Source organism: Portunus trituberculatus, chromosome 7 (genome assembly GCF_017591435.1).
Source record: "Portunus trituberculatus isolate SZX2019 chromosome 7, ASM1759143v1, whole genome shotgun sequence".
In the NCBI taxonomy this organism is placed as follows: domain Eukaryota; kingdom Metazoa; phylum Arthropoda; class Malacostraca; order Decapoda; family Portunidae; genus Portunus; species Portunus trituberculatus.
Window position 1 is genome coordinate 6,344,044 of NC_059261.1, and position 15,000 is coordinate 6,359,043.

Below are 15,000 nucleotides of genomic sequence, written 5' to 3' on the forward strand. Positions count from 1 at the left end.
AGAGGAGGGGAGAAGGGGGAAGGAGAAAGGCATTGAGGGGACTAGGGGAGGGAAGAGCCGGGTGAGGACACGAGGGGACCAGACATGACCGAGGGGACGAGAGAGGCACGAGGGGAGGGCACGCCGGGAGGAGAACCAGGAGAGGGGACCGAAAGGAGGGGACGAGAGGGGAGAGGAGGGGGGGGGGAGTGGGGCCGAGGGGACGGGCCACACCTGCCCGGAACACCTGACATTGATCACCGAGACACACTTCCTCTCCCTCCTCTCTCTCTCTCTCTCTCTCTCTCTCTCTCTCTCTCTCTCTCTCTCTCTCTCTCTCTCTCTCTCTCTACACACCTGTGGCTCCTCACTACCTTGCCCCATTCACTCCCCACGCACACACACACACACACACACACACACACACACACAGGTTAGAGTGTGTGTGTGTGTGTGTGTGTGTGTGTCACTAGCCATTGATGCATGTATAATCTCAATCTCTCTCTCTCTCTCTCTCAATGACATCACAAATGCACGTTAATGGTAAAACCGAGTGTTAATTTGTTAGAGAGAGAGAGAGAGAGAGAGAGAGAGAGAGAGAGAGAGAGAGAGAGAGAGAGAGAGAGGGGGGGGAAGGGGGGGCAGGATGCAGATGAGAAAAATAAGTGAAAGGGTGGAGAGAAAAATTTGGTAAGCAATCTCTCTCTCTCTCTCTCTCTCTCATAATTCATTCTTTTCTCTTAGTTTTGTTTTTATTATTATTATTATTATTATTATTATTATTATTATTATATTTTGAAGGTCAGGTTGAGTTGCCATGTAATGTATTGTTTTCCTTGTTTTTCATCATTTGTTCACCTATTTTGATGTCCTCCTCCTCCTCCTCTTCCTCTCTCTCTCTCTCTCTATTTTTCCTCCTCTCTTTTTGTGTTAGTTTTTTTTTTGTCCTTGCTTATTTTTCCTCTTCCTTTACCTATTTTTGTTGTCTTCCTCCTTCTCCTCCTCCTCCTCTTATCTCTCTTTTCTCCCTTCCTTTTTTCCTTGTCCTTTTATCTTATTTTTTCTATTTGTTATTATCTTTCTTTTCCTCCTCCTCTTCCTCTTCTTTTTATCTCCCTCTCATCCTTTTTTTTTTCTTCTTCCTTTTGTATATTATTCATCTTTATCTGTCCTTCCCCCTTTTATTTATTTATTTATCTATTTATTTTTTTGCTCCTCTGCTTCTACATTATCCTCTATCTGTTTTTGTTTTGTTTTGTTTGTTTTTCCTCATTTCTTTCCACCTGTGTTGTTTTTTCCATTTTTTTTTTCCCGTTTTGTTTTTCCTATTTCGACATTGTCCTCCTCTGTTTCCTCCTCCTCCTCTCAGCTCTCCTTTATCATCTTTCTTCTCCTCCTCCTGTTTCTCTCCCTCCTCTCTTCTTCCTTCTTTTCTCTTCACTGGTTTCTACATTGTCCTCCTCCTCCTCTTCTTCTTCTTCCTGCTTCTCTCCCTCTTATCTCTTCTTTTTCCTCTTCCCTCTTTGTTGTACTATTCTCTTTTATCTATCCAGTTTTCATTTCATTCTATTTTTTTTCTCCTTCCTTCATTTACTCTCTCTCTCATCTCTTTTTCTCTCCTTTTGAAAGTTTTTTTTTCTTATTCCTTTTTCTACATTGTCCTCCTGTTTCTCCTTTATCTCTTTTTCCTCCTTCCTCTTCACCTATCCTTTTTTTATTTTCTTCACTGGTTTCTACATTGTATTTTTCCATTTCCTCCTCCTTCTCCTATCTCTTCTTTTTCCTCTTCCCTTTTTGTTTTCATTCACCTATTTTTCTTTTCTTCTTCACCATCTATCTGCTTTTCTCTCATTCTCATCTTTTTCCTTTTTTTTTTTTTTTTGTTCACCTACATGTCCTTTCCATTTTCCTCCTCATCCTCTTATCTCTCTTCTTCCACTGTCCTTTTCCTTTTCCTCCCCTTCTGTTTCCCTCCCTCCCTCTTCCTTCACTCTGCCTCACCATGGCCTTGCCCAGATTGCAATAAAACAAAATTCAATGTAACTTTTTTTTCTTCTTTAATTTCTTAGAAGTTAGAGGCTCAATACAAATTTGTAGCTTGAACACCTAGTTACTATCATTTTTTTTTTATATATATATTTTTTTTGCGACGAAAGAGGAGCAAGTGGAGAGAACGCTTGCGAGATATCAAACAAGAGTCACTTTATGTACACTAAACGATAAAGAACAAGTTGGGATCATTTAAAGGAAATAATAATAAAAAAAAAATTGTAATAATAATAGTCTTAATAGTTATCAATGTTCACAAGTCAGAATTTTTTTACTCCTAGCATTTAAAACAGCATTACTTTAACCACTGCTTCTAATGACCCTTCACTGCACATATTGCTGCTAGACCAGCTTAAAGATTTGACGGCATTTTGACTTCAACACACCTGGCCACCTCCCCCTGCCCACACCTGCCCCACCACACATGTCTCCAGGTATGTACTGCTTCAGATACATATATACAGCCTTTCAGATGTGTCCTGTGTGTCATTAAGGTGTTAGCTAGTCACAAACACTTAATTGTAGTTGTTTGTTTGGGTTGTGACTTAAAATGAACTTGTATGTTTTGTCAGGGTTTAAAATGGTCTTACTTAGCCACACACATGTTCAATGGTACGTTTGTTAAGGATGAGTCAATTTAGTGTGTTTTATCGTAACTAACCAGCTACAAAAACTCAGATATTTGTCGTTTGGTTAAAGTTGTATTAATTTTTTTTGTCAGGGTTAAAAAGCAGCCTTCACTTCCCACATACATGTTCAGTGGTACGTTTAAGGCTGTGTCAATTTAGTGTGTTTTAACAAGTATGTCAGGGTTTTAAAACAGTTTTAACTAGCCAAACACTAACACTCAATGGCTGTTTTGTTTAACCTGTATTGATTTAGTGTTTTAGTGCAATTTGTCAAGTAAAAAACAGCTGTAACTTAATTAAGAGATGGTAATGTTTTGTACGGAGGGAGTTACAGTAAGTTGTAATCCCTGTTTTGTCAATAAGGTGTTAGGGGTTTGTAAGAGCAAGTTTTAAAGAGTTAAGAAGTTATATAAGAAGTTTTTCTTTTTTTGTTTTTTTTTTTGTTTAGTAACGCATAAAAGGAAGTGACGATAAAAGACACAGTTTTGAATCAACCAGTGTATTAAACAAGATATTAATCAACTTATCTGCCCGTGTCATGGAGAGAAAATAAACAACAAAACACGCTCTGAATCACAAACACTGGAACCTGCTCAACCAAACCGACCAGGTACAAACAATAAAATTAAAACGTCACAATCGAGAGAAAAGAGAAAAAATGAAAAAAAAAAAAAAAAGATATATATATAAATAAAATAAATAAATAAACCAAACAAAACACATCAACAGGCCGAGATCAACCGGGCAGCAGCAGCAGTAGTAGTGGCGGCGATGGTGGTGGCTCGGGCAGACCGGGGAGGGTGTGAGGGGGGAAGGAGCCTACAGGACGCTGCGCAGGATACCCCCTCACTCCTCGGCAGGCTGTGAGGTGCCCTTGGAGGAGGAAGCAACAGCAGCGGCGGCGGTGGTGGTGGTGTTGGGTGGTGTTGCTTCATTCTTGGAGGTTTTCTTGTTGGACTTGGTGTTGGTGTTGGCTTCCCCGTGACTCTCCTCTTTGTCGTGCACTGAGTGTTTGGTGTCAGTGGCTGGGGAAAAAGCAGCCGTCAGTCGAGTCAGCACTCCACCACCCCCCCTAGAGAGACAAACACCAAACACCACCATTAACACGCAGCAACACACACCAACGCTACGTATACACAAAATACTCATTGTCATTGTGATGTGTTCAAGAAAATAAGAATAAATAATAAGATAATAAGATAAGATTAAATAAATAAAGTAAAAAAATTGTAATATTAGTAATGAACTCAATAGGTAAAAAAAAAAAGTCGATTAGAAAAAAATTGAACTTGTATAAAAAAAAGTGATTGTGTTAGAAATGTTAGAAAAGAAAAATAAATAAATACTGTACTGTAATAAGTAAAATAGGAAAAAATTAAACTAAATAAATACTAGAAAAAAATTGAACTAAGATAAGTGATAATTTTTGTTAGAAAAATAAATAAATAAATAACTGTACTGATAAAATGACACGGACTAAAGAGAGAAAGTGATTATATTGCGTTAGAAAAAATAAAACTGATGAAACACACACCAAATGAACTTGTAGATAAAAAAAAGTGGTCATTTGACACCGCAAGTGGAATATAATGGTTTGTCAGTCAGAAAACCAAACAAGTGACAAAATAAACACTTAGTGAACTTAAAAGAAAAGAAAGCAATTAAGACTGATAAATACATATACAAAATAAACTTTTTAAACTATAAATAGATAAGATAAAAAAAAAAGTTTAAACAGATAGATAAGTGGTCATTCTTTGTAAATGGATAGAAAAAAGTGTTAATTCTAGACAGTAAATAAAATAAAGAATGATTCTGTCACCTAGAGAAAAACAAATAAAAAAGTAGAGAGAAAAAAAAGTCAGGTGAAAAATGTCTACATATGTAAATAATTAGGGAGAGAGAGAGAGAGAGAGAGAGAGAGAGAGAGAGAGAGAGAGAGAGAGAGAGAGAGAGAGAGAGAGAGAGAATTCAATCTTAAAACTAATAATTCAACACCTAAATTATCCTTCAACAATTCCATAACCAAAATAAAAAATAGAGTACAAATAAATAAATAAAAAGGTCTTAATCAAACAAATAAAAATAAAAATAGTCTTAAAATCAATCTTCAAAACAGCAACAACAAATATCAACAAATAAATAATAAAAATAATAATAAACTCATATTGTTAAAAAAAAAAAAATAAATAAATAATTCTACAACATTCAGGTGACAAATTCTGAACACGCCTTAAGAATTAAAACACACTATTTAAAACACGACTGGTTGAACACACATACACACACACACACTCTGAAACACCAGTGGTTCTACATATTCCAAAGGTGTCATGCATTTCAACACTCTTCTGAAACACTAGAGCAACACCACTGCTCTCTAAAGGCTCTAGTTGAAGTGACACAGGTTTTCATGGCCCTAGTTGAAGTGACGTGGGTTTACAATGGTGTTTTTATGGCTCCAGTGACAAGATATTTACATTATTAACTAGAAATATGTCACCACTGCTTTCCAAAGGCTCTAATTGAAGTGACACAGGTTTTCATGGCTCTAGTTGAAGTGACACAGATTTTCATGGCTCTAATTGAAGTGACAGGTTTACAATGGGGTTTTTATGGCTCCAGTGACAAGATATTTATATTATTAACTAGAAATGCATCACCACTACTTATCAAAGGCTCTAGTTGAAGTGACACAGGTTTTCATGGCTCTAGTTGAAGTGACGTGGGTTTTCAATGGCTCCAGTGACAGATTAACAAAATTTCTAGAATACCAACATGAGCAACACTCTTGCAAACCTGACTTGTCACCTCTGTGGCCTTGGAAAACAGTCGTAGAGTCGTAGTGATGAGAAAATCAAAAGTAACAAGATTTTTACATTATCAACAGGAGCAATTATCAAGAACCCAGCTAGTCACCTCTGTGGCCTTGGAAAACAGTTGTAGACATTGAGAGCCAGCGTTTCAGAATACAAGCTTAAGTTAATACAGGAGTTATACAAAATTATACAATCGAATAATGATCCACTAATACTTCACTTCTTATCTATGCAATGGCACTATCTATTCTATCACAACAAGCAACTGAAATCTCTCTTATCCACTTGTCAGGTAAGGTCAGAAAGGTAGACAGTGCATCTCGATCTCTCACTCCTTGCTCTCTCACCATCACTGCTTTCCCAGGGCTCCAGTTAAAGAAATTTGTGTTTTTAAGTGTTTTTATGCTTCTGGTGATAGTTTGGCAAGGTTTCTAGTTTAATGGAAGGAGAAAATGTCTTGAAAAACTGAGTGAGGTGTTTTTATGGGTTTTAGAGACAAGTTGACAAAATTTCTATGATATTAACTGAAAAAAACTGTATTGAAAACTTGGCTAGTCGTCTGTGGCCTTGGAAAATTGTTTCAGTGAGAGAAGATAATTTTTTAAGGTATTTTTACAGTTCTGGAGACACTGACAAGATTTCTACATTATTAACTGGGAAAACTGTCTTGAAAACTCAGCTAGTCATCTCTGTGGCCTTGGAAAACTGTCGTAGTGAGAGAGAAGAACGTTTTTTAAGATGTTTTTACAGTTCTGGAGACAGACTGACAAGATTTCTAGATTATCAACTGGGAAAACTGTCTTGAAAACTCAGCTTGTCATTTTGGTGGCCGTGGAAAACTGTCGTAGTGAAAGGAGCATTTCTGAACACAGCTATCTCTCTCTCTCTCTATAACCAGTGAAAGTGATGGAGATGGAAATAGTGAAGTAAGGAAAATCTTCAGTCATCTCACAATCTATAAACTGTAGTCAATACATTAGACGTATAAATTAATCTTTCTCATTTTAGTTTTCCGACCTTGTAAATTTCATGGGTGACTTGCGTATCAATTAATATCAAGTGGAGACTAAATAAATGTGATTCTTGCAAGACGCTTATTCAATTTTTTTTTTTTTTATGCTTTTTTCACCTCTGTGTTCTCTCGGTCAGTGTTGCTCGCTGAATGAAAGTAAGACAGGATGATGAATAGAACACACAAATTGAGAGAGAGAGAGAGAGAGAGAGAGAGAGAGAGATATTACTACATTAATACACTCCAAACCATTTCTTCTCAACCAAATCTCTACTCTAAGGAGGCAACACCATACCACACCACACCACACCACACCACACCTCACCTCACCACACCACACCACACCACAACTCACCACACTCACCACACCACACCACATCACACCACACCACACCATACCACAACTCACCACACCATCCTTACATCAACACCTCTCTCATCCACTCACCACTGCCAGCCATGGTACAATGGACAGTGCTGTTAGCAATGTGCATTCATTCTCTCTCTCTCACACACACCAGCCTTGTTAGGACACACCTGGTGAGACAGGTGTGGGTGTTAGGGTGCAGGGAGGGGTGGAGGGGGGCTTCACACAGGGTGGCTCACAGCACCACCACAGCACCAAAGCGCCACACAGCAAGCCTGGCCTCTGCCCCACCACAGCAGGGCAGGGTGAGCGCGGGTGTAAGCCTGGATTAGACACACGGACACACAGACACATACCCTACTTCCCCTTGGGCTTCTTGGGTTGTTTACTCTTGGGGGGAGCCTGAGGCTTTTTGGAAGTGCCAGCAGGGGCTGCCTTGGCCCCACCACCAGGAGCACTACTGGGGGCAGGTGCAGTCTCCTTAGCAGCTGGTGCTGGGGCAGGAGTAGATGGAGCAGGTGCAGCTGCTGGAGTCTCCTTAGTAGCTGGGACAGCTGGGGCAGGGGGGGCAGGGGCAGCTGGTGCAGCAGGAGCAGGAGCAGGGGCAGCTGGTGCAGAGGCAGGAGCAGCTGGAGTGTCCTTGCCAGCTGGAGCAGCAGGAGTATCTTTAGCAGCTGGAGCAGGGACAGCTGGTGCAATGGCCACTGGAGCAGTGGTAACTGGTGCAGCTGGTGCAGGAGTAACCTTCGCAGCTGGAGCTGGAGCAGGGGCAGCTGGTGCAGGAGTGTCCTTGGAAGCTGGAGCTGGAGCAGGGGCAGCTGGTGCAGCAGAAGTGTCCTTAGAAGCTGGAGCTGGTGCAGGAGTGTCCTTGGCAGCTGGAGCTGGAGCAGGAGCAGCTGGAACAGTGGCAGCAGGTGCAGGAGTGTCCTTGGCAGCTGGAGCAGGAGCAGCTGGAACAGTGGCAGCTGGTGCAGCTGGAGCTGGAACAGGGGCAGCTGGTGCAGGAGTGTCCTTTGTAGCTGGAGCAGGGGTAGCTGGTGCAGCAGGAGCAGGGGCAGCAGGGGTATCCTTGGCAGCTGGTGCAGCAGGGGTGTCCTTGGCAGCTGGAGCTGGAGCAGGGCAGCTGGTGCAGCAGGAGTGTCTTTGGCAGCTGGTGCAGCAGGAGTGTCTTTAGCAGCTGGAGCAGCAGGAGTGTCCTTGGCAGCTGGTGCAGCAGGAGTGTCTTTGGCAGCTGGAGCTGCAGGAGTGTCCTTGGCAGCTGGAGCTGCAGGAGTGTCCTTGGCAGCTGGTGTAGGAGTGTCCTTGGCAGCTGGAGCAGCAGGAGTGTCTTTGGCAGCTGGAGCTGGAGCAGGGGCAGCTGGTGCAGCAGGAGCTGGAGCAGGGGCAGCTGGAGCAGCAGGAGTGTCTTTGGCAGCTGGAGCTGGAGCAGGGGCAGCTGGAGCAGCAGGAGTGTCTTTGGCAGCTGGTGCAGCAGGAGTGTCCTTGGCAGCTGGAGCAGCAGGAGTGTCTTTAGCAGCTGGAGCAGCAGAAGTGTCCTTGGCAGCTGGTGCAGTAGGAGTGTCCTTGGCAGTTGGTGCAGCAGGAGTGTCCTTGGCAGCTGGTGCAGCAGGAGTGTCCTTGGCAGCTGGTGCAGCAGGAGTGTCCTTAGCAGCAGCAGGGGGCTTGGCATCCTTTGCTGGGGCAGGTTTGGTGTCCTTTGCAGCAGGAGTGTCCTTAGTAGATTTGGTGTCCTTGGCATCCTTGGCAGCAGCTGGGGCAGGTTTGGCATCCTTAGCAGCAGCTGGGGCAGGTTTGGCATCCTTGGCAGCAGCTGGGGCAGGTTTGGCATCCTTAGCAGCAGCTGGGGCAGGTTTGGTATCCTTGGCAGCAGCTGGGGCAGGTTTGGCATCCTTGGCAGCAGCTGGGGCAGGTTTGGTATCCTTGGCAGCAGCTGGGGCAGGTTTGGCATCCTTGGCATCCTTAGCAGCAGCTGGGGCAGGTTTGGTATCCTTGGCATCAGCTGGGGCAGGTTTGGCATCCTTGGCAGCAGCTGGGTCAGGTTTGGTATCCTTGGCAGCAGCTGGGGCAAGTTTGGCATCCTTAGCAGCAGCTGGGGCAGGTTTGGCATCCTTGGCAGCAGGTGGAGGAGGGGCATCCTTGGTGTCATTGGCATCCTTGCCGGCGGGAGTCTTGCTCTTGGGTTTGGTCTTGTCTGCTGGTGGTGGTGGTGGTGGTGCGGTGGCGGCAGTCTTGGTGTCCTGGGGTTCCTTCTTGTCTTTCTTCTTGCCCTTCTTCTTGCCGTCCTTGCCCTGTGGTGGTGGTGGTGGAGGGGTGGCTGTCTCCCATTGGGCACGTCCACCAGCGGCGGCACGGCGTCCTCACCCTCCACCTCACTCACCACCGCACCACCACCCTCTACACCTACAAGCAGTGCTGACGTAACCCCTGCCACACACCACCACAACACCACACTCTCACACACACCATGCACCACCACATATACATTATAACACCCACACCACACCACCACACAACTCCCCATCACACACACACACACACACAAATCTCTTCTCCTTGTCACTTTAGGGTGCCTCCACACACACACACACACACACACACACAGTCTCTTCACCTTCCCAGCTCAACACACTCCTTTACAAGTAACTCCAAGAATGTTCGATCACACACAAATGACCTTAAAAAATTGAATTAAACAAAAAAAATGGCAGAAAATAGACAAGAGGTTATGTGTAGCAGTGTGGCACAATAGTAACAGAAAAAACACCTTTAATTGAACATATATGACGGAAATACTTCGAGAATGTCTTAAATATGTAGAAGAAAAGAAGAAAAAAGTGGAAATAAATAAATAAATGAATAAATAAATTGGTCTCTTCTATCCTGAAACACAAAACACACAACCACACACACACCCTGCAAAAAAAGAAAAATTAAACAAACACACACACACACACACGTGAAATTAACCTGCAAGAAATAAACCAACGAACCGAGACAAACAAACAAACAAACGCACAAACAGGCTTACCAGTGTCTGTCTTGCTGGCTGCCTCGAAGTCTTCCACCAACATGGGGACATCATCATCGTCATCATCAATGCCACCAGCTGATGTGTTGCCTGCAAGAGAGGACGTGCATTTAGTGTGTGTGTGTGTGTGTGTGTGTGTGTGTGTGTGTGTGTGTGTGTGTGTGTCTGTCAAGTAATCAGTTTTTTTTTTTATATTTGTTTGAAAAATGTGAGTATTATTATTTGTTTTGCACGCACACACGCACACACACACACACACACAAAAAAAAAAAAAAATAAATAAATAAATAAATAAAATAAATAAAATAAATATGACTAAAACTGGAAAAAAAAAATAAATACAATAAGTAAGAAAATAAAACAAGAAGAAAAACATCATAAAACACACACACACACACACGGAGAGGGGGGGGAGGGGTGTATGGCTTACTAGTGGTGACGGTGGATGCCAGACGCTTGAGTTGGTTGAATCCCTCAGCGCTGAGATGGTTTAGGATGCCCGGCAGCATCTCGGTGATCTGCTTGCTCTCGGCGTGGCCCGACACAGCGAAGGTGTTGGCATTCAGTGACGCCTGCACCTTCGGATTGTTGAAGTGAATCACCGAGCCATCCTCCTTTATCATGTTCACCTGTGGGGGGGAGGGGGAGAGAGGGGGTTTAGTTAGGTTAGGTTAGGTTAAGATTAGTGTTTCTTTATTTTTCTTGCTTGCTTTTTCTTTTTTTCTTGTGTACGAGTTAGGTTAGGTTAAATTTTTCTTTTCTTGTTTTTCTTTTTTTTGTGTGTCTCAGTTAGGTTAGGTTAACATTTATTTTCTCTCTCTCTCTCTCTTTTGTTTGAGTTAGGTTAAGACAATTTTGTTTTCCTTTTTTTTCTTTTTTTTTTGTTTGAGTTAGATCAGGTTAAGATATTTATTTATTTATTTTTTGTTTGTTAGGTTAAGATATATTTCTTTGAGTTTGGTTAGGTTAAGATTAATTTTTTTTCTTTCTTTTTCTGTCTAAGGTTAAGATTAAGTTTTTTTTCCTTTTTCTTTTCTTTTTTTTTTTTGCATATCTGAAGTTTTTAAATAGTTTTGAGCTTTTTGTTGTTTTGTTAGATAAGTTAAGATTTCTTCCTATACTTCTTTCTTTTTTATTCATTCATTCTTTTTTTTGTGTGTGTATCCAAGTTGAAGTTTTAAGTAGTTTTGAGTTTGTTGTTGTTGTTGTTGTTTCTCAGTTTGTTAGCAAGTTTGAATTAAGAGTATGCTTGATTTTGAGTTTACCGAATGTTGAATGAAATACACACCAAAAATCTAAGATGTGAAAAATATATAAATAAAAAGAGGGGTCTGAACACACACACACACACACACACACACTAGCCTTCTCCCATCCTGCTCCACTGTGCCCCTCTTCCACCCCCATTAAACCCCTCTCCTGCTCCACCATGCCCCTCTCCCATCCCCTTAAGCCCCCATCCTGCTCTATTCCTCTCCCATCCCACTGTGCCCCTGTCATGTCTCTGCCCCGCCCCGCCCCTCCTGACCTCCTCGATGCCGGAGATGTTATTGACGGTGAGTTTCTTGAGTGAGTTCTGGAGCTTCTTGTCGTCGGTGGCTGAGGAGCGGTGGACAACCTTCTTCTTGCGGCGAGCACTGCCCTTCCCACCAATCCGCACCTGCTGCTGCAACTTGGCCAGCTTCTCCGCGTTCATCTTGCTCTGGGGTAGAAAGGGTGATGGTTAGGTTAGGTTAGGTTAAATTAGGTTAAGTTATGTAAGAATAGATTTGATTAGGTTAGGTAAAGCTATGCCCACCACCACCACCACCACCATATGCTATCTGTTTCTTTCTTTTCTTCTTTTTTTTTTTTTTTAGGGCGGGTGGAGGTGAAAGTTATGCCAGGTAAGGTTATAACCACCACCACCACCACCATCACCACTGCCACCACCACCACCACCATATGTTATGTCTTTCTTCTTTTTTTTTCTTTTTAGTTGAGAAGGGAGGTCAGGTTAAGTTATGACCACCACCACCACCACTATATAGTCTTATTTACTTATTTATTGTTAGGTTAAGTTAGATTTGTCACCATATAATTTTTCTTTCTTTTTTTTTTCTGAGGGTGGGGAGGTGGGTAGGGGATGATATTAATGGTTTGGTTAGGCTAGATTAAATTAGGGTCACCACCACCACCACCACCACCATATAACCTTCCTAATCTTCTCTGGGTTAGGTTAGGGTCATCACCACCACATACCCTTGCCTTCCCTGACCTTGTTACCACACCTGACCAAATGAACCAATAGGACACTCATTATTCAAAGCCTAACCATTTCCCAAACCTAACCTAATTACTTCAAAGATTAACCAAACCTAATTACTTAACCCTTCAGTACCATGACACATCTTTATACTTATTCAGGTTACAATGAGTCAATTTTATACAGCTTCGGAACCTCATGAGGGATTAAAACAGTGTAGATTCTGGAATATTAACCTTTTGACCTCCATAGTACCTAGGTAGTGTAAATAAAATCATCTAATCGTACTCAAGTCGTGGTAGAAATACGTCGCAGTACTGAAGGGGTTAAAAGACTAACAATTTCTCTGACCAAACCTAACCTAATTACTTAATAGACTATAACCTAACCTAATAACTTAAGAGACTAACCACTTCCCTAACCAACAGCACACTCATTATGTGGAGCCTAACCATTTCCAAAGCCTAAACTAATCTTAAATTCCTCAAACCTAACCTAACTATCCTGAGCCTTACCTAATTATTTGCAAGACTAACCAAACCTAACCTAACTATTTCAAAGCCTAATTCAAACACTCCTAGCCTTTCCTAACCTAACATAACAGCTGAGTCGAGCCTTACTGAACCTAACCTTAAGATTCTAAGCCTTACCTAATCTAACTATATATTTCAAACACTAACCTATCCCATCCTATCCTTCTATTTAAATAAACACGATTGTTTATACAATTTTTACATCACTGCTTCAAAAATGTTGTATTAAATTGAAAATGTCTTGGATATAAATAAAAAAAAATAAATTGAAATAGAATAATATAGATAAAACACACGCACACACGCACACACACACAAAAAAAACAAATAAAATGGTCACCAGAAATCACACACACAAAAAAAAATAAAAAAAGACAAATACACCAAGGAAGACAAACAAACAAACAAACAAACAAAGTAAACGAAAAAAAATGATCACCGGAAATAACTTCAGAAAAACAAACAAAAATAAAACAAACACCCCAAAAAAACAAACAAAAACACACAACTAACCACCCAAAAACAGACAAACAAACACACGCACACACACACCGGTCACCTCACACCTTAATTAACAAACCCCACGCCACACACACGCCTGCACGACCCCACGCCAGCCGACCCCACGCCCTAGGAACCCCACAGCACCCACGCCCCGCCCACACGCCCACGGGAACACGAGAGGGCGGGAAATGTGGAGAAAAACACGAAAAATAAAAATAATATCAAAATGAGCAAAGGACATGAGGGGTTCCAGCACACGTGATCGCTTTGCCTATTTCAACCCCTTATTTCTCACAACTCACGGCTTATTTAGTGTTTTCCTCCTGGTTGGCTGGTAGATTAGTGTCCCGTGGGTGTTATTTCCACTGGCCGGCTTGGGTTAAGGTGTAAATGCGGTGGAAATTGGTAAAATAAGGCAGCCTTCTCCCATACGCCACGAGGGAGGGAGAGCCGTGAGGCAGAGAAGGTTATGACGTCACGGCCAATAGATGATAGGATTCTGACGTCACTCAACACTCTAATTAACAAAAGAACATCATTTATAAAGGTTCTGATACGCTTTATTCAAGGTTTCAGGTCCGGTTTGTGTGTTTCAAGGCAATGGATGCTTAAATAATGGTAGTCTTTTAATTCTATCATTCTTCTAATTTCCTTTTTTTAGTTTTTATTTCATTCTGGTGTCCATTTTTTTGTATCTGTTTCAAGGGTTCAGGTCTCTATAAGTGCGTAGTAAGGGGTTCCGATCCTCTGTGGGCATTATTGTTGTGGTGTCTGTATTTCCCGCGCAAATGGCGCCTGTTATCTAGTAGTATTAATGGTTTAAATACAGAGACAGCCGGGTGTGCCATCGATAAGGGGTTGAATTGTGTGTGTCCAGCCAATGGGTGCTACAACAAAGGGCTTCACTATATCATATCAGTCTGTTTATCTCCCTTTTTCCTTCTCTTTCATTCCGGTGTTGCCTTTTCCATTACCTATTCATTTTTTTTCTCTATAATTTACTCTCTTGTTGGTTTATGCGATGTTTCTTTTTATCTTTTCATCTATTATTTGGTTTATCTTCATTTCTCATTCTCTTTTCGTCCCAGTGTTACCTTTTTCATTACCTATTTTTTTTCTCTCTAATTTACTCTTTTTCTTGTTGGTTTATGCGATGTTTCTTATTTTTTCGGTTTATCTTTCCATTTTTCCTTTCTTTCATCCTGGTGTTGCCTTTTTCATTGCCTATTCTTTTTCTTTTTTCTATATAATTAACTCCATTTTCTTTTTGGTTAATGCGATGTTTCTAATCTTTTCATCTATTACTCGGTTTATCTTTCTCTTTCTCTTTCATTCAGGTGTTGCCTTTTTCAATTACCTATTTTTTTTTCTCTATTTTACTCCTTCCTCCTTGATTCATAATAGATTTTTAATATATTCATTTATAAATCAGTTAATCTTCGTTTTTCTCTATTTCATTCCGATGTTACTTTTTTTTTTTAATTATCTATTTCGTTTTCTCTTCCTATTTTACTATTTTCCTTCGTTTTCTTCATAATATATTTCTAATCTATTTATCTATTACTCATCTAACTTCATTTTTTTTCTCTCTCTATTTCATTCCAGTATTTGCTTTTTTTTAATTATCTATTTCTCTTTCTCTTCCTATTTTACTAATTTCCTTCTTGGTTTACAATATATTTCTAATCTATTTTATCTATTATTTTTTTTTCTCTCTCTATTTCATTCCATTGTTGTTTTTTTCAATGATCTATTTCTTATATTTCTCTATTTTCGTCCTTGGTTTATATAGTATTTATAATTTATTCATCTATTTCCTCCTACATCACTTAATT

At 41.1% G+C, this 15,000-nt stretch overlaps 1 protein-coding gene across 1 annotated transcript; it reads right to left on the reverse strand.

Annotated features, from left to right (window-relative positions):
- Positions 1-3,140: 3,140 nt before the first annotated feature.
- LOC123520138 lies at positions 3,141-13,647 on the reverse strand. Its single transcript, XM_045282073.1, has 7 exons — positions 13,468-13,647; positions 11,412-11,585; positions 10,314-10,512; positions 9,884-9,973; positions 7,982-9,255; positions 7,212-7,934; positions 3,141-3,682 (listed from the first exon to the last, which is right to left on the reverse strand). The coding sequence occupies exons 2-7, from the start codon at positions 11,577-11,579 to the stop codon at positions 3,380-3,382; spliced, it is 2,757 nt and encodes a 918-aa protein (XP_045138008.1). The 5' UTR covers positions 11,580-11,585; positions 13,468-13,647; the 3' UTR covers positions 3,141-3,379.
- Between the last annotated feature and the right edge of the window lie 1,353 nt (positions 13,648-15,000).

Excerpts from the sequence above, each read along its gene's own strand:
- LOC123520138 (XM_045282073.1), bottom strand. The coding sequence starts at position 11,579 with ATGAACGCGGAGAAGCTGGCCAAGTTGCAGCAGCAGGTGCGGATTGGT. Across the intron at positions 10,513-11,411 it reads ACATCTCCGGCATCGAGGAG|GTGAACATGATAAAGGAGGA; the intron begins GTCAGGAGGGGC and ends TCCCCCCCACAG. Across the intron at positions 9,974-10,313 it reads GGCATCCACCGTCACCACTA|GCAACACATCAGCTGGTGGC; the intron begins GTAAGCCATACA and ends CCTCTCTTGCAG.